General features: G+C 33.9%; 2 protein-coding genes across 2 annotated transcripts in view; one reads left to right on the top strand and one right to left on the bottom strand.

The window, feature by feature from the left end:
- Positions 1-33: 33 nt before the first annotated feature.
- Positions 34-12,989, bottom strand: LOC123538442 (tRNA wybutosine-synthesizing protein 5-like). The gene is made up of 7 exons (XM_045322549.2): positions 12,837-12,989; positions 9,697-9,851; positions 8,729-8,798; positions 7,091-7,273; positions 5,721-5,808; positions 4,463-4,579; positions 34-3,510 (listed from the first exon to the last, which is right to left on the bottom strand). The coding sequence occupies exons 1-7, from the start codon at positions 12,906-12,908 to the stop codon at positions 3,254-3,256; spliced, it is 942 nt and encodes a 313-aa protein (XP_045178484.2). The 5' UTR covers positions 12,909-12,989; the 3' UTR covers positions 34-3,253.
- Positions 12,990-13,103: 114 nt separating this feature from the next.
- Positions 13,104-24,709, top strand: part of LOC123538281 (alpha-1,6-mannosylglycoprotein 6-beta-N-acetylglucosaminyltransferase A-like) — a 61,384-nt gene continuing 49,778 nt past the window's right edge. The window contains exon 1 of the mRNA XM_053530412.1: positions 13,104-13,246. The gene's annotated coding sequence lies outside the window, so the exon portion shown is untranslated. The remainder of the gene's footprint in view (positions 13,247-24,709) is intronic.

A 24,709-nucleotide genomic window follows, 5' to 3' on the forward strand; every position in this document is an offset into this window, starting at 1 on the left:
AATATTACATATTATAACATCAACACTAGAAGGAACCTTTTGGTAAGCTAAATCTTGTTATTACTGTATATTCATTATTGTTATTCTTAGTGTATATGAGATTTCCCGCGATATAAATAGCACACGAAATATAAATAATACGAATGACACGTTTTGTAAATAGAATCATCAGATATACAACAACAATGATGACTTTTACCATAAGAATAACGAAGATTCAATAAGAATAACGACATATACAATAACAATGGTATTACTTAGAATATGAATGACACGACATTGAACAATAATATCTAAGATACAATAAGAAAAAAGAAATATAGAATAACAATACCGTATTTTAGTGTGTATAGGTCGCACTTTTTCTACCCATTTTGCTGCCTGAAAAAGTTCCTGCGACCTATACGACAGAACATTGCCAGCAGTTTTTTTTCGGGCCAATTTTCTGACCGTAGCTCTCGCAAAATTACGTGCATCTGTTACGAACGAACAAAATGGATAAAAAATATCAATATCGGCGGCTTTTCAACCAATAGCGGTTACTTTCAATAAAATATATCGTAAATAACCCATACAGACTATTAAAATTACGAATGACTTTAATTCAAAGATGTTTTTGCAGTCTGAATTACGTTTGTTTCTACTTTCGTTTTACTGGACGCCATTGACATGTACTCCGGGTTGGATAAAATCCGGACAGATCCGTCCTCCATTCCAAACATTGTTTATACTAATTCTTAGTGTATTAAAAAGCTTGAATGATTATTTTTTACTTTTGATTTTTAAATAAAAGAAAAAAATCCAAAAAGAGATATTTTGTTAATCTTTTTACTCAGAATCAAAAGAACGCGGTTAATTACATGACAGGGAAAGGTGTTATAATTTGGTGGTAATGACTTTAACTATAAGAATATCGAACATACAATAAGAATAACAACATATACAATAACAATGGTAAGACTTAGAATATAAATTGCACGACATTGAATAACAATATCAACAGAAGAATAACGAAATATAGACTAACAATAATGAATTTTAGAATACGATTAGATATTTCATTTAAAGGATATGTCTATAAGTACATCTACCATAATTGTTAATAGAATTTGACCACAACTCAAGCTTTGCTATCGTGATCCCGCGCTTCACGTGTCGCATGCCCATGACTGAAAAGCGTGAAACGCGAAATGACGATGGTGAAGGGCGAGATCATGATGGCACAGTACGAAATTTCACATTTTCACGCGTAGCTATCGTGATTTCGTGCTAAGCCAGTGTGATTTTGCGCTTTGAGAGTCATGCACTGCTTTCTCTTGGGATAATGCGACACGCGAGGCAATGACGGCAAAATAGTGCATCACCTGCGCATGTTAGCGAAGCGTGAAGAGCCAAATAACAGCAGTGAAGCGCGAGACCATGATGAACAATTTTAAAGAAAATTTCGCGATTTTGCGCTTGTGATCATAATCTTATTGTGTTTCATCATCATGCTCCAACACTTGACTTATCCATTGCGAATGTTGGAAAAACACAAAACGCAAAATTATGATTATGAAGCGCGAGATTACAATGGCAAAGCGCAAAACTACAAAAAATTTGCACTTGGCCATTGTGATCTCGTGCTTCGCAATTGTGATTGCACGCTAGGGAAATTAATGTATACAGTTAACTTTCAATATGACGAACACAGTTATTATGAGTTCTCGGTAAATTTTCTTTTATAAAGAACAATCTACAATGTCTCTATTTAAAGCCTTCTTTGATCTAAACAAAACGGAAAACAGAAAGTATGGGAAATTTTATAAAAACAAGAAGCTGCGTTCAAAAACGCTTTAATGCCCCCGGTGGCATCCTTGTCAATACACAGCAACTTTAGTCCAAAATGCGGTCAAGTTCAAGGTCAAACTGAGGTCAGGTGATGTCTGAAGATCAAGAATGGCCAGAGGTTACATCTGCATTAGTATCAAGTCATTCTAGTAAGGGGTATTGATGCTAGACGAAACGGTCCCATTTGGTTAACCAAGAGATGGCCCATATAAACCAACCTAAGTCCAAAATGAGGTCAAGGTCAAAGTCAAACTGAGGTCAGGTGATGTCTGAAGATGAGGAATGGTCACAGGTTATATCTGCATTAGTATCAAGTCATTCTAGTAAAGGGTATTGATGCTAGACGAAACGGTCCCATTTGGATAACCTCGTACGAACGGACAGACGAACGGACGGACAGGACGATCACTATATGCCTCCCGCATCAGTAGATGCCGGGGGCATAAAAATAAAATGACAAATAACTTTTCAAGTCATGTTATAATATGCCTGGTGTAGAATAAGTTTAATAGATATAATGATTTATCATTTTAAGAAACAAATATATTTCCCATGGGAAATTCACTTCCATGGAAAAATTTATTACATGGTCTTCCCATGGGAAATTCATTCCCATGGGAAAAGATTGCATTCCTATGGGAAAATGGGAAAGTTGGTTTTAACATATTTTTATTCCGAAAAGCATGAAACATTTACAATACAGTATTTTAGGAATTGGACAGAAAGCTATGTTAGCTTACAGTTGTCCTCTCCTTATAACATAAAATTACATGTTTATTCATAGCACAATTATTTACCAGTTAATACAGTATTATATATAATACATGAAAAGATGACACATTTCAATAAACAAAAAAAAAAAAAGCTTTTGTAAAGTACAATTAGAGTTTAAATATGAAAACATATTCAGACATATAGCAATGAATTTGAATAGTAGAATTCAGAAACACTTGATATGAAGTAACAAGCAAATCTCGTTTAAAGAGATATTAGATACTGATTACCAACATGTTCTCTGCAAGTAAATGCCAATTTTTCCACATGAATCAGAGGTGGAGAATGAATGATTTCAGACACAATGTCAATTATCAAAATGTTATCAAGAACAAACGCCTTGCCAGGGGGTCAAACTATTGACCCCAGATACATAGATCAGCGCTATTCCTATTGAGTTAAACAGGTGGTCAAGCTATTTTTCAATTAAACCAGCTATAATTGTAAGTACTCTACTTGCATTGTGGGTTTAATCACAATTGTCTACCATATTAATTAATTTGCGGTGCTGTAGGTTTTCTTGAAGGTCACAAGATAATCTGTATTCTGAATACAGCATTGTATGTTTCTATATATAACAATATAGAAACAATTCATTCCTCTTTGCCCCAGACTTGTCTACACATTTTAACATTATCTCTGACACAGATCAAGTTGGAAAATTTTTAACTGCTTTCTTCTCTATTCTGTCTATTAAACGTCTTGCGTAAAACTCTCTGTATGGTTCTGGCAGTTCATCCAGTGTTTTAACCGCCCGGTCTATAATCTGGAAAGCTCGGCTGGCTGGTAAAGGGTCTTTATTGCCGTATGTGTCTTTATTATCATACACGGCATTTTCTAAATGTTTCCAGAAAACATTCACTGCCACTCCAAACTCCAGCGATATCACATTATGAAACCATAGAGCTGAAACAGAATAAATGGTATAGTTAATATTAACTGAAAACCATTATTTATAAGAGCTGGATTTTAAAATATTTTGAAAAAGCTCTATGTTGTGTTTGTCTTACTTAATTTCATAATGGCAGTTAAGTAATATAAAATTTTAACCTGGACTTTGCATCAGTACTGTCTTGTTCTCTGTAAATTTACACCATAAAAAGATCCTTTGGAGGCAAAGAATGCAACCATGAAGAAACATTGGAGAATGAAAAACTTCTGAATAAATGCTTTCATTCAAATCAATTTAGGTCTTACGGCAAACTTGTCCATCTTCTAATGGCAGAAGAAGACCCCTGGTACCCTTCCTGGTATAATTTCAGTTATAGGCAGGATATGGGTAAAACCACTGACCTTCTGGAAGATAGCTGGACGACTTTCTCACAGAACTCTACACCAAAACGAGGATCTGAACCTACATCAGTGAGAGAGGCAAGTATGCCCCCTTAGTAAATTGTCATGGAAAACCATGAAACTGTGTTATCATTTATAATATACATAAAACAAGGCGTAAATCTACAGATATGTGGGGTTAGAGCAAGAAGGTAGTAATACAAGGCGCTTATGACCTTCTGCCACAACATAAATCCATTTTGAGTAACTACTCATTGGTATACAGTAATAATACCTATAATACTATTTACTTGACAGATCTTTCAGTCTCAATTATCAGTAACACTAGTCCAATAATTGGGCTGTTGACTAGCTTTAAACTATACACATTTTGTGTATTTCTGTTGCCAGTAATAAGACAATCTGGATAGTCACCACTTTTCAATGACATATGCCATTGTTAAACTTTTATACTGGCTACTTGCCTGCTTTTATCACTTTTAAGGTTTGTGAAAACCGAATGGTAAATGTCAGGAATTTGTAAATGTTTGAAAAATAATGCCTACAATGACTATCATTTCCATACCTGGTATAAAAAGAACATCTCCATGTTCAAGAAACACTTCAAATCTCTCAGCTTTGCTGAACAATGGATACCTTTTCTTATCAACATTATCAATGTCCAAAACTTCTGACTTGTCACCTGTAAAATTGATACAATCAAGATTTCAAAATAAAATCATAGAGGGCTTTGCCTCATACTATTTTATCTTGTTATCTATATATATGTACAGATACAATAGTTTTGCATTTGGCCTTTGGCATGTCTAAGTATCTATAATACGTATAAAGAATGGTAATAAGGGTCTACTAGAAGCTGTCAGATAATTATATGACTGGTCTGCAATACATAAATGTATTAGGTTTTAAATGGCAATATTAGCCATTAATTGGGGGCAGATAAAATATGTGTTATCCCTACAATAAAATGATGCAGAGCTGAAGGTTATAACGCTAAGTTCCAAAGCAATTCTCAAGCACCTGATCAAAATCTCAAAACTGACAAAATAGTAAGGCTTCATTTACATAAGGCAACATAGTGGGTTTTTACGACCAACATGGATCTAGACCAGCCTACACATCCGTGCGGTCTGGTCAGGATCCATACTATTCACTTTTAAAGCCTATTGAAATTGGAGAAACTGTTAGCAAACAGCATGGATCCTGACCAGACTGCTCAGGCTGGTCTGGATCCATGCTGGTCTCCAACCCACTATGTTGGTTTTCTCATGGCATGGCTCATTTTATACTTGCTTCAAACTTTGAATTTTGGGTAAAAACGTCTTTTAGCCAAATTAACAAAAACCGATCACTCCTTGGCATTTGCACAAAAGCAGCAGAATGTCAAAAAGGTTGAAAAAGGCAAGAATTTGAAACATAAGCTTAAAGACCTAATTTTTGTCATACTATAAAATCATTGAATTTCAAGGGCATGAATTTCGTACTTTTGGTCATCAAGCCAATTTTTTAGGGATACGAGTTCGTGCATTTCAACTTTTGAACATAAAATGAATGGGAATTTTACTGGTTTGTTTGGATTAAATTGCATGAATTGACTCAACCACAAAATCCTCAAAAAATAGTCCCCCACGAATATTAATGATTTCACAGTAACTGATTCATTCATCTGAATCTCATCATGATTAATCAATGATCGGACTACTTTTTACATTTTACCAACATTTTGAACAGGTTCCCAGAAGTACTAAAAATTTAAAGATGAATTAACAGTTCATCACTCTCTAACCTGAAACTGTAAAGATAAGATCAAAAGAACACCATACCATTCATGTAAAGATAATTCACAGATCTTGGACTGAAGAGAACCACCCGCTTTCTCCCTTGAACTTGTATCAAGAAGTTGTCCATAACCTGTTAAAAGCAAATTAAAATCATAAATAAATAGCAAATAAAAATAAATTAAAACTTTTTTGTCAACTTCAAAAATAAAAATCTCATACTGACGTAAATTTGTAACTTAGAGACCAACCACAGACTAGTAACTTACTTTTGAACCCCACTTAAACTTCATGAAAATCATTCTGATAACATACGTATACATTAATACAGTTCTACTACAAGATGACAGGCAGATCATTTAAACTCTCCCTGAGTTAAAGTGTTTCCACAGCTTCATTTTAAACAATTTTTCAGGCAATATCTCTTCAGTATAGTTTTAAAAAACAAAGATAAGTAATCATCTTACACTGTGGGAACAGTGTTGTCTAAACTTATCTAAATACATCAATTACTGTGCATATTGCTACATTACTTCCATTAAACAAACTGTCTCAGCCTAATGTATATTATTTCAATTAAACAAACTGTCTCAACCTAAACAAACTGTCTCAGCCTAATGTACATTATTTCAATTAAACAAACTGTCTCAACCTAAACAAACTGTCTCAGCCTAATGTACATTACTTCAATTAAACAAACTGTCTCAGCCTAATGTATATTATTTCAATTAAACAAACTGTCTCAGCCTAATATATATTATTTCAATTAAACAAACTGTCTCAGCCTAATGTATATTATTTCAATTAAACAAACTGTCTCAACCTAAACAAACTGTCTCAGCCTAATGTACATTACTTCAATTAAACAAACTGTCTCAGCCTAATGTATATTATTTCAATTAAACAAACTGTCTCAACCTAAACAAACTGTCTCAGCCTAATGTACATTACTTCAATTAAACAAACTGTCTCAGCCTAATGTATATAACTTTCTACTCATAACTAGATACTAATTTGTATTTTTTATATCTTTTCATACAAAATCCTGTATAATTACCACCATGGAAGTACAAAAGTTATTTTGTGGTGGGTCTTTAAGAGAATTCAGTTTTACCGGCATAACTGGTCGTAATTTGCCAGAAAAAGACTTTTCCATTAGGACTTTTACTACTGGCAACTTAAAGAGTCAAATTTAAAATATAAAATAAATTCGAATTTCATCTGTTCAATAAATTTTCTCCCATGAACATTTCTGATTCTACAGAAATTCAAAAACAATGAAAACTTTCATCCATAGATATGGACAACTTAATAACATTATAGATTCTTTTTTTGTTCAAAGTAACAGGTACTGAATGTAAATGGAAACAGTACTATAGTATACACTGTGTCCCCTTGAGTAACAAAATTCTTACATCATAGTGTGTCCATAGCTGTAATCCAGGGGAGGCAATTCTGAATACACTTGAGAAAAATTTCTCCTTCGGATAAAACTCTGGAAACAATATATCTTCTGCAAGGGCAGGAAACTGTACTCTGATGTCAGCGATGTCTTTTCTCGGATCATCTCCCAGTGCTCGCAGGTAATATTTTTCTGTCTATAAAAAGTAAAGAAGTTTTTTCATTATTTATCTATGATATACACTGATGAAAAGAAACTTCAGATGGTGACAAAACTAAGCTTAGACACCTTAATATCTTCGCTTCACTTTATTATGTATATTAACTTTTTTTTAAACTAGAGCTGCTTTAGAGAAAAGCACATGTCTCCCAAAATTGCCTATATAATCTTTTAGTAATTCAAAGTGGTCTGGGTGGTTTGGGTGAATGGTTCTGCTCAGTAATTTTTTTGAGGTCTGGATGGTTTGGATGAGTGATTCCGATCAGTAATTCATGGGCCATAATTGAGAAGTGCCTGGGCTGATTTGGCTAGTTATCAAATCTGGCTTAGGACTTATTGGCAAATACATTCTGTTCAAGTTTGGTGAAGATTGGATGAGAAATGTTACAGGAGTAAATCAATATGTCTCCCACACCACTGTGTGAAGGGAGACATAATTACAGTTATTTACATTTGGTGTTTGGTCATGTGTTCCACTTTTCTTTTGTCTGGTTTTGAGTCACACCAACACTATATAGCTTATAGGTGAAATGGCGACTTTTCCAGCTTAAATATAAGGATGGAGGAAGATCCAAGGTGCCCATCAACCATAGATGGGCACTTACGTTGAAACAGTGTTCTACCATAAGCCAGCTGGATGGCTTTTCCTAGTATGAAGAATTCTACACCTCAGTCAAGAATTGATCCCACAGTGGTGTAGAGCAAGTGATTTGAAGTCAGCGACCAGAGAGGCACATGTCTTGAATGTGTTTGAGTTGGCAATGCTGAATTGTTTTAAAGTCACTGCAACACAATCTAGGGTATAGGGTGACTAGAGATTCAAGGTACCCCAGCTCTATATTATGAGCGTTTGATCCTCACACGGAAGCATATTCTACATCCCAGCTGGTGTTTTTAACCCAAAGCAGCGAAAATAAAGTAATTCAGTGTTAGTAATCTAAACCACTCAGTAACTGATGTGAGAGTAGTTCCCTTTTACCCTGCTAAATTTCTATAATGGACTAGTCCGTCATTCAATTTGGGCAGTACCATTTATTATTTGAAGAGGAGTTCACTGAAAATTTACTGACTGAATAGTGAACAGTGCAGACCATGATCAGCCTGTACAGATCTGCACTGGTCGCAAAAGCAGAATCACTTGCTGCTAGCAGGTTAAAGGTTAAAAAAGAACTTCATTTCCATTATATATGTAGATACCCAATATGTATAGACTGAACTTCAACATTACCACACCACTGCTAGCTTGTAATTTTCTCTATTCAAAATAAATGCATGCAAATATTTTATGTGAACTTAAAAACCCTCTACAACCCAAATACAAGGATTTTGTTAGAATATAAAATTCTGATGTTAAAATGATCATGATATTCAGAGAAAATTATTTATGAAATAGGTACCAGTCTTCCATAAATTTCAAACTGTTTTTTCTTACCTCCTCGATGAAGAGCTCTTCCTGTTTTGCCTTTGAAGCCCTTTTTACCAGTTCACTGAATGGTAAAGACCTGAAAATTAATCGAACAATGATCAAACGTTACAACTATTGTGGAACCTTTGTTCATATAATGTCATGCAAATCTAAAAAGGGAAACAAGAGTTGTCCGTAAGACAGCGCGCTCCACTATTTGGGGATTTGACAGTAAAATGAATATATGTCTCAATAAGAGACCTTTACTTTAAAAGGAAGATACACCAAGGGGCATAATTCTGTCAAGAACACAAATTAAGGTTACTGGGATTGTTACAACACATGCAGATGATGATGGTAAAGATATATTTTGAGTTTCAAGTCATTATCTTACATAAGAAAAAATATGAGCCGTGCCATGTGAAAACCAACATAGTGAGTTTGCGACCAGCATGGATCCAGACCAGCCTGCGCATCCGCGCAGTCTGGTCAGGATCCATGCTGGTCGCTAACAGTTTCTCTAATTGCTATAGGCTTTGAAAGCGAACAGCATAGATCCTAACCAGACTGCGCGGATGCCCAGGCTGGTCTGGATCCATGCTGGTTGCAAACCCAATATGTTGGTTTTCCCATGGCACAGCTCAATTATGTATTAATAATGAATATCAGGCAGATTAAGGTGATAATCTAGCAAATTATTTATTATTATGTTATCGCAAAGCAAACAAAGAGGAAAAGAGAATTGCTTGCTCTCGCTGAAACTTGAGACATGCAAAGTTAAATACTACATCTCTTACTGGCTAATATATGACAAAATATAAGATACCATTAAAAAACTTTGTTAGAAGTAGTACACTTTTGTGTACAGGAGCCTGAAATTTTATCTTTAAGTCTCAAAAACATGTGACACATTTAACTAATGAAAATTTCATTCAATTAACTTCCATCACAGTTTTAAAAAGCAAACAAGGCTTGAATTCAAACATTTTTCTGACCTATACATGAAATTTTTGTTAATAAAATCCATTTGAGCTGTCTTGGAGACATGTATTTTCACCTCTCTAGTCCCTCCTTTCTCTGCAAGATATTCTGGTGTCCATTTTTCTCGACAAGACCCAATATCAAGTCCTCGTAATACAACAGGTTCCCTCTGAAATAGACAAGCATTTGCATTATATTACAACAGTTTACTTTTGAACTTTTCTGCATTGATTAAAGCATCAGGTTCACACATTTTAGGTATATGATGTGGAACAACTAGCTTACAAGTTTGCATCAAATCCAATTTTGACATAGACTGAAACTGCACCAAAATCTGTGTAAAAATGTGGAATAATTCATGAAATACTGGAGCGAGAGCTATGACGGATAATGACCCATGTGCCATACGACATGGGTGATGATGAGGAATAACTAATTTAAGTTTGAAGCAAATCTATCAAGTAATAACAGAGTGAAGAGTAAGTGCATAGAACCTTTAATCATGGTGAGGATATGGAAGGACGCCGGCGCCGGGTGGAGTAGGATAGCTCTCCATACTACATATAGCTCTCCATACTTTGTATCATTGAGCTAAAATAGAGCATGACTTTGTCAAAGTTACAGTTAAGTAATTTTGTTCTTAGGGGTCACCTCATGGTGCAAAATACTTCTGTGAAGTTTGAAAGCGAATGGCCTAGATTGAGAGAAACCTACTTAGATGCAAAACTTTTGCAACAAGGACACTGACAAAAATGTGACAACTATACCTCAGGCTCTACTACTACTGTACTTAAAATTGAAAAAAAAACTTTGTTTATTTTGGGTTTACGACATTTTTCAATAGTATTTCAGTTATGTAACGTGGACAGTTAACCTAACCAGTGCTCTTGGATTTCGTACCTGTACAAATTTGTTCTTCGCAAGTAACTGCCAACTTCCCAAAACTTCATCTATCAAATCATCACAGAGAACATATATATATATATATATATGCCCTGCCTGAGGATCAAACTCATGACCCCAAGATCTGTAGACCTGCGCTAGATCCCTGTTGTGTATTTGGCCACTTCCAAAAGCCTTGCTGTTGGGTTAACCCTTTAGTGATGTGGTTGAGTGTCTGCCTTAGGACCAAGGGGTCTAAGGTTCAAACCCAGTTGGAGGCTAATGGGTTTTTCTCCTCTAGTTTATCATAATGGCGATGAGGATATTTCAGTGTGCGGGTTAAGGCTGCCGAGGGAGCGGAAATGGGAAAGAATCTGTTAGGATGTACAGCTGAGGCCCAGCTCCAGAAAGGTAAAAAAAGGGAGGAGTGTCGTGTATTTGGCCACTTCCAACTAGGGCTGTCATTGATTGGGTCTTTGTCATATCGACGATACCGATATATCAGAAGACAGATATCGACGATACATCGATATTTCGATTATTAAGTTAGACTAACAACCTATTTGTTCATGTACATGCTATATACCTTCTTGTTAATGTTATTTTTAGTTTAATTGTCTGCTTTTCATGTTTTTTATTTGTATTTATGTATTTCCCCATACAGGTAGTGCCGACTAGTTGGAAAAGACTGCTACGGTATAAGTTTAGACATGACCTTTATTGACAACTTCCGTTACTAAGGGCGCATTTTTGCAGGCAGTAAAGTTGTTTTAGAGGGTCTGAGTGTTTATCTATATAGTTTTTTTCTCTGTGTAAAATATCGATTTTTTAAAATGGGAATCGATAATCGATCAACCAAAAAATATCGTTGATACATCGATATCGTTTCTATCCATGACAGCCCTACTTCCAACACCCTTGCTGTTGGGTTAACCCTTCAGCAACCTGGTTGAGTGTCTGCCTTAGGATCAAGGGGTCTGAGGTCCAAACCCAGTTAGCGGCTTGTTTTTCTCCTCTAGTTTACCATATCCCTATTGAGCTAATTAAGCCGGCGGGTCACACAGGGGCTGTGACAGTGATTCAGGTTGATACACCATAAAGACTCCCACAACAACAATTTAAACTCGATCCCCTGATTTGTTCAATACAAATTTCTGTCTGCTGGTGTAGCCAAATTGTCTGTTTGTACCCAAAATAATCGGTTAGCAATTAATTTCTATATGATATTGATCTGAAAGGTGATGATTAGGGTAGCAACTTTCAATCAAGGAGTGTTAAACAAACACAAGTGATAATTGATAACTTTGTTAATATACAACTAATCAAGGAGGTTACATCTCATGGTGATGAGATAATTGGTAGCTTTTAAGTATACCGAATATCAAAGATGTTTCACAAATTATTTCACAAGGTATAAGGTAATGTTATTACAATTTAAAAATTTATCAAACACAATGCTATAATGACTTATGAAAATTTTGACCAAAGGACTAAAAAATACACACATAAAAATCAAAAGTTTTCTTTTTTTTCTTTTGATACAGTGAAGTATGAATTTTGTTAGAATGTTTTCCAGTTACATTTTTAGTCTCTATTTATAGTTTCTATTAGTCCATTTCAATAAATGCAAACCCAAAAGTTCTTAGCAGTTTAAATTACATATTTAGGCCATCACAGTAAAGTTTTATTAAATAGGTATTTTCTTAATATACTCTCTCTTTTTCAATATCCTCTTTATACTGAAAATACTCAAAACAAACTAAACTTGCATTTTCAGAATATTAATAATTAAACTTGCATTTTCAGAACTTATCAATAATAACACAGTCAATAATATATATATAAAAAAAAATAAAAACTTCATTAATATTTCCAAAGTATATTTTAGATTATCTTTACCCCTCTCAGAAAAAAATAATCCTACACATTTTCACAATACTCAGTATATATAATCTGCATTATAAAAAAAATACATAAAACATTAAAATTTTCAAAATCATTAATTTTTATTGACCTCCCAAGAATTAAAACATAATTTCTAGAGAACAAAATAAAAATGGGAGTGAAAAGTCACCTCTTTAAAGAAAATGGGAGTGAACAGTCAGGGGAGGAAAAGACTTGGGAGTGAAAAGACCTGGGAGTGAAAAGACTTGGGAGTGAAAGAGCTGACACCCAAATAATCATATCCGAAATACCAAACACTTAGATATAATGTTTTTAAAAAGTAAGAAGAGGAACATATATGCAAAATTAATCTGTATGTAGTCAGTACCTTTGAATACAACTGATCAAATGATTTGGAGTCTATTCCATGATGTATGTTAACAGATTTTGGGCTTGACATATTTTGTTGTTGTTGTTGTTGCGTACCGGTGTAGTATGAGTGAATAGTTTCGTCTTAAATAACAATTTACTTTTTAAAGATGTTTATAAAGGAACACAAACTGAAAACAGTTTGATTTTAATTTAAAAGAATGTCAGAATTTCATAAATAATGAAAATATCTTTATAAATAACTGTTCCGTCAGTTTTGAGAGAAACTATTCGTTACCGTTTGGCTCATTCGGATTGTTTTGACATTATCGGCCGGACTATCCGTAGGAAAATGTAAGAGAGAAGATGCTTAAAATTCAATCGAATTTTTGAGGGTTTACTCGGATAATAGAAAAAAAATGCAGAAGCGTAAGCCAATTTTATATTTAAATATCTTTTCCGCATGCCGACCAGTCATAATCGGAAATCGATTGTTGGTTGTACCGATGTAGATGCAAACGATCTCCTGAATGATTTTAATTTTCTGTGTAAAACCACAGGAGTCTGAATAGCTTAAGATCTTCAGCCCTCTCGGTTTATATACTGGATTTGGACGGGAGGGCTGAAGTGTACTCCGTAGGAAAATCATACCAATAATCGTGCCAGAAATCTGACACGCTCCCGTTTGTACATTTTAAAAGAAATCGGCAGCAGCACTTTCTGATCAGTTAATATACAGTAAAATCTACCATTGTGCCAAATTTTACGCATTAAAACCCATAATTGATGGCAGAACTACCTGACAATTTCGAACTGGTCTGAAACGTTTACTCTACGCCGCCATCTTGCTCCTTTGAAATACGAGACTGAACTTTCACCCGAGCGAACCGCTAAGAGAGCACTTACATGTGCCGCTTCGCGTTTGAAGTTGCATCAGCATCCCGGTGGCAAAAAAACTTGGGAAAATGGTTATTTTTTATTGAAATTGACTTGAATTATTACTTTCATTGATAAATCCTTAAGAAAACTTGTATGTATAAATCATTTCTTTTGTTTACAAGGTGCTGTACATGTATATTTTTAATTTTAGCGGCTCGCGCGGTTACGTCATGCGAGAATCTCGTCGTAGCTATTCAATAATGGCCGCAGAAATGATGCTGATCTAACAGTGACTTGTAAAAATCGGCGATTTTATTGTAAGATTTGCTTGCAGAATTTGATAAATGGTGTTAACTGATGTAGAAGTGATTACTTTATCAAGATACCCATACGTATTCGTTCAGAATTTCAGCTGACAACGTTTGCGACGAAAAGTTGGACAACTTTTTATTTTGGTATGGTTTCATAGTAGGCCTGGTCCAAAACTCTAAAGCCGCAACTATGAAAAAAGCAAAATATAAAAAAGCGGCATTTAGAGTTTTGGAAGCCAGGACTAGAGCCTGAAATTCTATCTATAATGCTCCAAAATGGCTAAATATAAAAATGACCCCTCCTGTATATATAAAAAAGAACGGGAATGAAACAAAACCGTACCCCGCCCACTTACAAAGCCCTCTTGTGTCAATTCCTTATTGTGAATGTGACTAATGCAATCATTTCCTGAATCCTTGGTCTTTTATCTTTCCAGCTATGCAGTAATTTCTTTTACACAAGGCTGATAAATCATAAACAGGGCTTTTTCACCCTATCTCACGGGGCCGATATTCGGCCCCATTCCCAATGCCAAATACGCTCTATTTTTCCCAATCTGGAGCAAAAAATTCCCAATCCAATGAAAAATTTCCCAACTGCATGAAATCAGTTACTTTCTGTTTTTTAATAATAATTCTTGCACAATTAGTTTTGTTTGCCAAGTAAATTAAACAATATGTTGGAAAAACCAACTCGTTTCTATTTTTAGTAACACGACCGTCTGCAAGCTCGGCAAAAAATAATTACAAGATTTTGCTGAAGAAATGCAAGATTTGCATGCAAAAACCTCTCAGAATACATAAAAACACAAATATTAATTGAATAAAGTACCCAAAACATGTTGACAGGTAGTTCTTATATCATTAAAATCAATTGTCACATATTTTCGCGACCTAGTTTTTACACTCGAAAATACAAGCACTTTGCCATTCTACTTTTTGGATAACTTCAGTTATAACTTTAGTGAAAACAAACTAAACAAAATTATAGCATGACAAATAAAGAGTCACTGCATTTTTAGGCAATATTGGAACACAATCCTGAAAAAAAAATCAAAATTTCACAAGGGGATACTGTCTACCAGTAAAATTTGAAACTGAAGATTTAAACTAATATATATTAATTAAAAACTCACTTAATTTGTCAGTATATTTTCCCAAATTTGACAATTTACCGCGTTAAAAATTCCCAATATGACCAGGGGCCTTTTTCCCAAAACCCCCTGAAAAAGCCCTGATAAAGTCTTACGCAAATGGTTTTAAAGCTATAAAACTCTTAACATCCCATTATGCTCATCAGGTCATGATCAGACTAAAAGAGAATTTGATTAACCACAGTTTGCTACTAATTACACTTTAAAGGTCAATTTGTGAGAACAGCAAAAAGGCTTTTTTTGAATAACTTACCTGGGCTATCTATATTTTATAACTAATACAGGTTATAAAATACTTGAAAAGTAACTGAAATAGGTTACATAACTTAAAACAGTTACACCCCTGACTGTTCATTGAATTGATTGATTTGTTGCATATAGCTATACATATATATCATTCGATGACAACAATATTACATATAGACATAAATTAGCTTTTTCCATTATTCGAAATCACTTCCTGTTCTCTCGGTGTGATACTGAAAAGTAAACAGTTTGTTAAAAAATATGCCATTTGAATTAATTCAGTACAATGCAATTCAAGATGGACATACAAAACTGTCTTTAGAGCCGTAGGAATAGCCACCTGTGGGCTATTTCACTATTCTTACGGGAGAGCCGTAGGAATAGCCTGTGAGGCTATTCTTACGGAACCGTAGGAATAGCCACTTCCTATTTTTAAACCCTGTTAAATCTTCCGTGCATTTCATTGGTTACACATTTCAGAATTTATACATGTATACGAAAGGTTTAATTGTAGGTTTAACATGCCATTGTTTAGTTTTTGTTTATATTTTGGCATTTTTCAATCATTGTTTATGTTTTCCTAATGAAAAATATCCACACTGGTAAAAAAAATGTGTATGTAAATCTATAAATCATGAAGTTTAACCCATTCCCCCCACAGCTACGCCTTTTTTGTACTCTATCGGCCGCCGTATAGATACGCTTTGTTTGTACCTTATCGGGCGCCGTATGGCTTCCATCACAGTTTTTATCTTTGAGACGTAAAATAATTGAGACTAAAACTTCTCCTTGCTCATGATGCTGTAAAGATATAAACTGAAAAGCTCAATTTTATTGCAGGTGAACATGATGAAATGTAAATAAGTCAATTAATAGAACTTTACAGCTGAAGTATAGTAAATGGAATCTGAAATGCCATATGGGTGGTTTTCAAAATAATGAAGCAAAAGTGTGACATAGGGGTTAAAAATTCAAACTTATTTCTTAGGGTGGTCATCTATTTTTTATGATAGCAAATACTTCAAATTTGAAGGAAATAACTTTGGGAAAGTGTTGAGAAATGCCAAAAAGAAAATATTTCAGCCTTTAATTCGAAAGTTCAGTGAATTTTTCGTAAGATGCGTGATAAATGTTGCAGCGTTTTATGACAAGGAAATATGTATAACAGTAATTTTTTCAACATAAATGATAAGTAATGGGTGTATGTGTATGGTTTGAAACTTTTTTAATCATATGTTTGTGGACATTGGTTTTTAAAATCACCCTTTCTGCACAAATCTGACATGAAAATAAAACTTTACCTAGAAAAGTTGTTGCTGAATGCAAAATAACTAACATGTAATTTTAAAACCTATTTTTTTCTCTCACTTTGCATGTTTATAAACCACATGCCAAATTTCAAGAATGTCCAGTTATTCTAATTTATAGAATTGTCAACTCAAAATTGAGTTATTTTACAGATGCACAGGGGACACATACTGAAGATCAGTGTAATATTCATCCATTATTAGTTTTCTATTCATAAAAAGACTAATGGTAATCAACTTTAGACAAATACTATTAAAAAATTAGTTTATTCCACAAAATAAATACAAAATTGAAAATTTTCACTACAAAAACATTCAAAATTCAACAATGTAATGCTTTAAATGAAAAAATAAGTGACTTTATACATAACTAACACATTGAAATCTTTTAGTTTACATGCAATGCTTATTCATGGTAGAAAAATGACAAAATACCATGCATGATAAAATGGAATAGTAATATTCATACATACTTTATAATGTTACTAAAAAGGGTGCACAGGGGACAAATTGTATCAAAATATTTATTCATAGAATATGTTCATGGTAAGTAAAATTCTTTTAACTACACAATATTTACTAGTGAACATTTACATATTTAGGTAAACTTAAGAGCTTAAGAAGCAACAAAATTGATGTTTCCACTTTTAAACTAGAAAATTGGCACATTCAGAAAAAAATGCAAACAATGAATTTTAAATTGTCCAGGGCTTCTTATATAATGCTAAATTATCAAGTAATGCCTAAATTTTGCACTCACATTGCTAAGAATATAGAACTGCCACCACAAATTACAGTAATGCTATGATAATTGATATATGTCAAAAAAAGGGTGCACAGGGGACATCACTTTTGGCCCTATGAATGTTTAACAGTCAGTAATATGTGAAGTAGAACATTGCTTATGTATCTGTTGTAACTCCCTTTCAAGGAAAATAAAGTAAAATCCCATTTTATTTAAAGAATAAAAGAAATCTGACACTTAACAACTGAAAAGGTGCACAGGGGACATTTTTAGGTGTATAGACATCCATCAAGTTTCTGAAAAAGTTGATTTATTAAAGAAAAAAATCATACTATGTCTTCACAGCTGAAAGGATAAAGATCTTAGAAAAACATTAAGACTTTAGAAAAGTAATAGGGTTATGAAATTGTAGTGTTCAACATTTAAATTTAGTATTTTTTTCACTATTTTTTGTGAAGGGGGTTCCATCACAAGATGTGAAATATTGGTAACAATAAGATGTAGGTAATGAAAAGAAGTATTTTATTTAAATGTGCAGAGATTAAGTTACACAAAAAAGCCAAAGCTGTACCAATAAAGCATGGTTTTAAAAAGTAAGCCGCAGTTGAAAACTATAGTTCATGTAAAATGTCACACTTTTTTGGGTGCACAGGGGACAAAATTAGCTATATAATTTAATATAACTTTAAAACTGTTTGAGTCATTAAGCTGAAATTGCACACATTTATTGACTACATTGATTTGGATATTATTTGCCCCAAAATACATTCTAAAACTAAACTGAATTAAAGTAAGGTGAGAGAGAAGAAAAAGCTTCATTATTTTGAAAACCACCCATATGATTGTAGTGTCTGGACTGTCTTGTGTAAGGTGGATCAACATCATTCTACAATTACAACTCATTATAAGAAACCATTTTGTGAAATAAAATCAGTCTACTATAATAATTATTGTCTTCTAATTTGCAATGTATTCTAATATAAATCATGTATGATATTTGAGACTGTGAACTTAATGTTCTCTTGGCAATTATATATTTATGATATTTGAGACTGTGAACTTATGGTTTTCTTGGCAATTATAGGGCATTTTGATCTTTTTGCTTCCATTGCTTATTATCAGCCCTTCTCTGTGGCTCAAAAGTAAGGTTTCATCACCTGTTAGCAAGTTAGAAGTAACCCAACTATCACAGCCTTTGTATGTTTTCAAAAGTTCCTGGGCACATTTAAGGCATTTGGTGTTTCTTTGGCTCCTCAGTGAGCAAACGAGGTACCCGCCTAGCGCAAACGTTTCTCATTTAAAAATACCTGGGATAAAACTACGGAAGCCCATTAGTGACAGACCTTTTTGCAGGACCCTCATTGGCTTTAAGGGTGGATTTTGGTGCCAGACAAAAAAGGAACTAAATATACTTGTAAAGTTCTGCTTTTATGTAAGTACTTGTCTCTGTATTAGTCTATTGATGTAATTAAATATAGAAATCAAGCTTCGAGAGCTAACCGCATTAAAAGTTAAATCATGAAAACTCATAAAAGCAGTTCACTGTTCTTTAAATATATTAAATGTGTATTGTACTGGCCCTAAATTAAATACTTGTCAACAGCAGTGACTTACATTTCTTGCCGGCAAAACCCATCTGGTACCACCCATGCCAGATGACTCTTGTGCTGTTAATGACAACTAGTGGTTCATGCACTGATAATATATTGTTTATATAAAATACGAAAAAAAGCAGGTACCTTGATAGTTTCTCTCCGTTCCTTATAGCATATTTCTCGATTTAAAATACATTAGTTTACCGTAAGAACATAACGTTACGCTACAAATGTTAGAACTAAAGTGGAACTTTGTTATTGTGCGTAACGCAAAACATCATGACGTCACTTCTGCTTACGGACGTTAATTTCCCGCGCTTTGTGTTCATTCTCTACTATAAGAAAGAGTGCTATGTAAATGTTTCTACCTATCATTTGTAAAATACGGTATGCAAATAATCTGCCATAATGAAATGCTAGCATGTAAACATTATGCAAGAAAAAGCCTCATTACCGCCCAATGCGCAGGTGCCCTCGAGACGGATATTTCTGTCCGATTCGTAAACACATGACAGATATTATTAGGAATAAACATGTTTCTTTGATCCAGCTAGTGTTGGCATTTATCAAAAGAAAAAGTTGTCCAACAGGCTGAATCCAGTTTCTGATGCAAGTGTTAAAATGTGCATGAATTTTAGTTATTTTAAGATATTTTTGTCACAGTGTGTTATATAGTGTTTTTAAAATGCAAGCATAATTAAGTGGGTTTAATATGATGTAACCACCTGCAAACTTCTCAGGAACTTTCACATGTGTTGAAGTAGGCGGAGCTTAAAATTTAATTATGCCATTGTGTATTTGAGTCAAGTTGACAAGACACTTAGTGTCAACAGGCCGTAAAAAATCTTGCGACTTGATTTTCGCTTTGATGTCAGATAAAAGGGAAGTGGGGAGCTCCAGAGCGACTATTTTGCTCAAGTCGCCCCCTTGCTCATGCCTTGCTTTATCACGATTGTCTCATGTGACCCAGCTGTAAATGAGTACTAGCAAATGGCTGGGGGTTAGGTATAATTGGTTTTAACTGGTCGTAAAAAAAAATTGATTCCGGTAACATGCTCAAAAACATTAGGGTAGGTAGATCTGTAAAAAAAATTTATTATGTTTTTATAAAATTTACCTTTACCCTGTTTACCTTTACCTTTTTCTGTAATGAAGATTAGCAGGATGGGAGTGTTGATAGCAGATAGCATTTCTATTTTTCGAATAATGTATCTCACAGTTAAAAGATTTACATAATCAGGGCTTAACTTTAAATAAAATTATTCACGTTTTTCATCGTCTGCTAACTATTTTGTCTCCAGTTCCCGGTAGTTATTTTACCGCGTTTTCTGCTTGCAATTCTCGATTTTCTCATGTTTTCAGTGCACTATATAAGTGATTGTTAATTGATATTCTTCACTCGAGGTTGAATATTTGACAGCATAACAAATATTTTGATTATTTGTTTATTCCCTCCCACCCACCCTAACAGACATTTCAAGTTTCTTAATAGTTATTGCTGATGGCTTGTAACTGTATTCGAATATCAAAGGCAGATTTGACTTTTTGACTGTGATTTAAACAGGAGTAATCATTTAGTTCTAGAGAGATTCCTCAGGCCAGACATTACGTCTCCTTTATGTTCTGATAGAAAATAAGGTTCACAGTTACGTACCTTATATTTCAAGAGTCTTTAGACATGAACAGTTCCTTGATAATTATTACTGTTGAGTATTCATGTATTACTAGAACGAACTTTAAAGGCAGATATACATTTAACATTATATGAGAACATTTGAATTCTTCATGCCAGACTCAGTATCTACATTTAGAAAAGTAACATTCACAAGTACGCATTTAATTCTATATCTATATATTTTATGCTGTTTTTTCCCATGCAATGTTATTCTTTCGTTATCAGATGGAAATTGCCGTTATCTTCTGAGCTAGTTTTCATTTTATTTTTGATTTTACCTTGAAAGAATGTTATGTTTTACACACTGCACATTTTTTCTTATTTTGTGGTTATTCAACGAAGCTGAGAGAGACCAGAATTGCCATCTTATATGCTGTTTAACTATAATTCTAGATAAGATGAGTTCAAGTTATTACATTTTGTTCATTCGGGACCTAATAGAAAGCACATTTTTACAGTTTAGATTTTCATGTACATCTGATTGTATGTTTGCCTTAAATTTTGATAGTATGTTTTCAGGCTGAGTGGTGTACAAAGATAAAGATAACCACATTTACCCCACTTCTACTGGTCGATCATCAACACATCGCACAACATCGTACCGTCTGACATTTGCAAGACAAATACATTCGTATTTTTTGTACATTGGAATGCTGTCAAATACTAAGACCTGTATCCTATATTTGTGTTTGTTGTTTTTGTAGTTAGGAACATGAAATTAGTGAATAATTGATTTACTCACGACATAGAGTGAGTAATTTATATTTTTCTAGTGGAATAAGCTTCTCTCTGTTAAAAAAAGTACTTGTCCTGACCAGAAATTAAGTTGTCCTGAGCTCTTTGAACACATTTATTTTAACAAATTCGTTTAAAGGCATTGGTCTTTTCTTAATACAATCATGTATGAGTATTTGCTTTTAAACTGTCTTAATGATGCCAGAATAAGAGAAATAAAGATGCCCGAGTCAGGAATCGAACCCCGACCGCCACGGCAATAGTTATTTTCCCAGCTATTTTTACCAACAAACTATACACACCACGATCAGTAGGTAGAGCGTTGGTCTGCGGATCGCAGGGTCATGAGTTCGATCCTCGGGTGGGGCGTATGTTCTCAGTGACTATTTGATAAACGACATTGTGTCTGAAATCATTAGTCCTCCACCTCTGATTCATGTGGGGAAGTTGGCAGTTACTTGCGGAGAACAGGTTTGTACTGGTACAGAATCCAGGAACACTGGTTGGTTAACGCCCGCCGTTACATGACTGAAATACTGTTGAAAAACGGCGTTAAACCCAAAACAAACAAACAAACTATACACACCATAGAAGAATATGTATTTAACATGTGTTTAATATAGATATTTATAATCAAGGCAGTTTATTTTGTGTAATCAAATGTAACATGTACATGTAAAAATTAGTAAAACAGCAGGTTTTTTTTTTTTACTAATTCTTATGTGTTTCCGTAACATACAACACAGATGTTTGAAGCTCTATCATTGAAATTAAAACCCAGGTTAGATCTTTTAAAGTATAATAGTATATTAGGTGGGTGGGATATGATTAATGCACATATTTATTGATAGAGTTTCAAGGGCATGTGCATGCAGTCTGTCATTAAGTTTCAATTATAGCATTAATTTCCTGATACATGTACCTAAAAAAAATCTTGTTTTGTTGAAGTATCAAAGTGTTATTTTCAGTTTTGCCAAATCATTGCGCAAACCAAGAAAACCTTTTAATTATGAATACATTATACAAAAATTGAATTGATGTAAAAAAATTGGCTCCGAAAAAAGGAAGACTTTAAGCTCCAAGTGCTATTAAAGTGCACTAACAGTTAAATCACTGAAAGCCATAAAATCATTTCATATCAAATGTGTACTGCACTGACTTTGAATTAAATGCATTTCATTGCATAATTTAGAATAAACATGTAAAATTGTTACTAATTGACCCATTTATGTCCTCATGCATTATTATTAATGTCCTCATGCATTATTAGAAAAGATGTATATCAGGTTTAAATACTGTGAAATCATTTAATTTCGTGGGCATGAAATTTCGTGGTTTTGGTCAAAACGGCAGTTTCGTGGGGATATGAATTCGTGGATTAAAACTTTTGAACATAATGTAAACGGGAATTTTACTTGTTCGCTGGGACTAAATTTCGAGGATTGACTCAACCACGAAATCCACGAAAATTAGTCCCCCACGAATATTTATGATTTCACAGTAACCTAGTTTCTGATACAGGTGTCAAAAATGTGTGTGAATTTCAGTTGAGTTAAAATTTTGTCACAGAAGGCCAAGTCATATGTTTCTAATATCTGGGGTAGTGTTTTAAAAATATTGGTAAAACTTTGTGGATTTAGTGAAATTGTTAGGTAAGATACTTTTGAAGTATAAGTTAATTTAGGGAAAAAAAAAAGTCCCTACTGCTTATTTAGTTTATCAACAATCAGTTTACAAAACAATGTCAAAAACTTTGGTGGCCTTCAACACTTAGAACTAGGGAAAAGAATTGATCTCCAGGCGCTTCAGTTAAAACACAAACACCAATAAAAACACTTGGTAATATCTGAACTATGTAAAGTGAAAGTCCATTTCTTGAGGAGAGCAGTGGCTAGTGGATAAGGTGTCTTCGCTCAATCCAAAGGTTGTGGGTTCAAGCCCCACTGGGGTCACGACCATGACGTCTCTTATGACTGGTTTTTCCAGGAAGCAGGCTTGAGAGTGGTTACAATAAGCTTGAAGCTTTCATCACAGTCGAGCTAAAACAAATTAGTTTAAACTATACTAAAGTCCATTTTTTAGTAGTTATATACATGTACTTAGTACTAGTACTAGTACAGAATCTTTCTCATACTTACATGTGTACTATTACATTAAACATCATTTTCTTTTCACTTTTGGAGTAATTTTGCAGGATTTCCCCGCATTTCTCATTTTTAGGCAATTTTGATAGTATTTTCAGAAATATACTGTGTATATATACAGGAATTATGGGTCAGTACTGGTGGAGACCCCTGTCCAAGGGACTTATACTCACAGGCAAAGTTTTTTGTCTTTGAAATGTATGGGTCTGTATTTATATATATATGTGCAGATCATTTAGTTAACCCTTATCATACTAGACATGATTGATTCTGCCTTTTTGACCAGTGTAGATCATGATCAGCATGCACATCTGTGCAGTCTGATCATGATCTGCACTGTTCACTATTCAGTCAGTATCTTTTTGTAGGCACCCCTTTTAACAGTTAATGGTACTGTATAAATTGAAAGATGGACAAGTTCATTATAGAAATTTAGCATGGTAAGGGTTTAAACTGAACTCTATAAAACAACACTGCAGAAGGTAGATTGTAGCCATCATCATTACTGTACCGTTATTGATCTTTCTTTTCTTCCTCAGTTTGCCAGAAAATAAATTATTTACTTCCTACTCTATCAGACAAGCAACTTAACAACTAAGAGATTTTGGTTTACTGCTTCTTGTGTTACAGAATACATCAAAACACAGTACATCAGAGGAATGCCACCGTAATAAATATAACCCGTAATCAAATATTTAGTCACTAAATGTTTATATATATATAGATTTTTCAGTATGAATATGGGTAACAGAGATACGGACAAAAGTGCTCCCCCCACACACACACACACTGACACTCAACCTTTTCATTTTTCAGTTATATCCAAATTTTCACTTCATTCCATTTAAAAATTGATAAGTTTTATCTTAAAAATTGTATTTTTTTAAATTTATGTCAAGCTTTATTCAATTTAAGAATTTTTATTTAACAAAATCAAGGTGGATATTTTGTCTGCCTTTGTGGGTATAAATCACTTTCATTGATAGCTCTAGTTAAAGTTACTCGCCCACAGTTTAGATGAAATGTTTCAACATATTTATTGCCACAAAGTTTGGCATAGATGGTAGAATGTTTATGTGATAAGGTGGGTGAAAATAAAAG

Source organism: Mercenaria mercenaria, chromosome 18, assembly GCF_021730395.1.
Source record: "Mercenaria mercenaria strain notata chromosome 18, MADL_Memer_1, whole genome shotgun sequence".
Classification (NCBI taxonomy): domain Eukaryota; kingdom Metazoa; phylum Mollusca; class Bivalvia; order Venerida; family Veneridae; genus Mercenaria; species Mercenaria mercenaria.

Coding starts and splice junctions, on each gene's coding strand:
- LOC123538442 (XM_045322549.2), bottom strand. CDS start 12,908: ATGTCAAGCCCAAAATCTGTTAACATACATCATGGAATAGACTCCAAA. Junction 9,852..12,836: donor TTGATCAGTTGTATTCAAAG/GTACTGACTACA, acceptor TGTCTATTTCAG/AGGGAACCTGTTGTATTACG. Junction 8,799..9,696: donor AACAAAAATTTCATGTATAG/GTCAGAAAAATG, acceptor ATTAATTTTCAG/GTCTTTACCATTCAGTGAAC.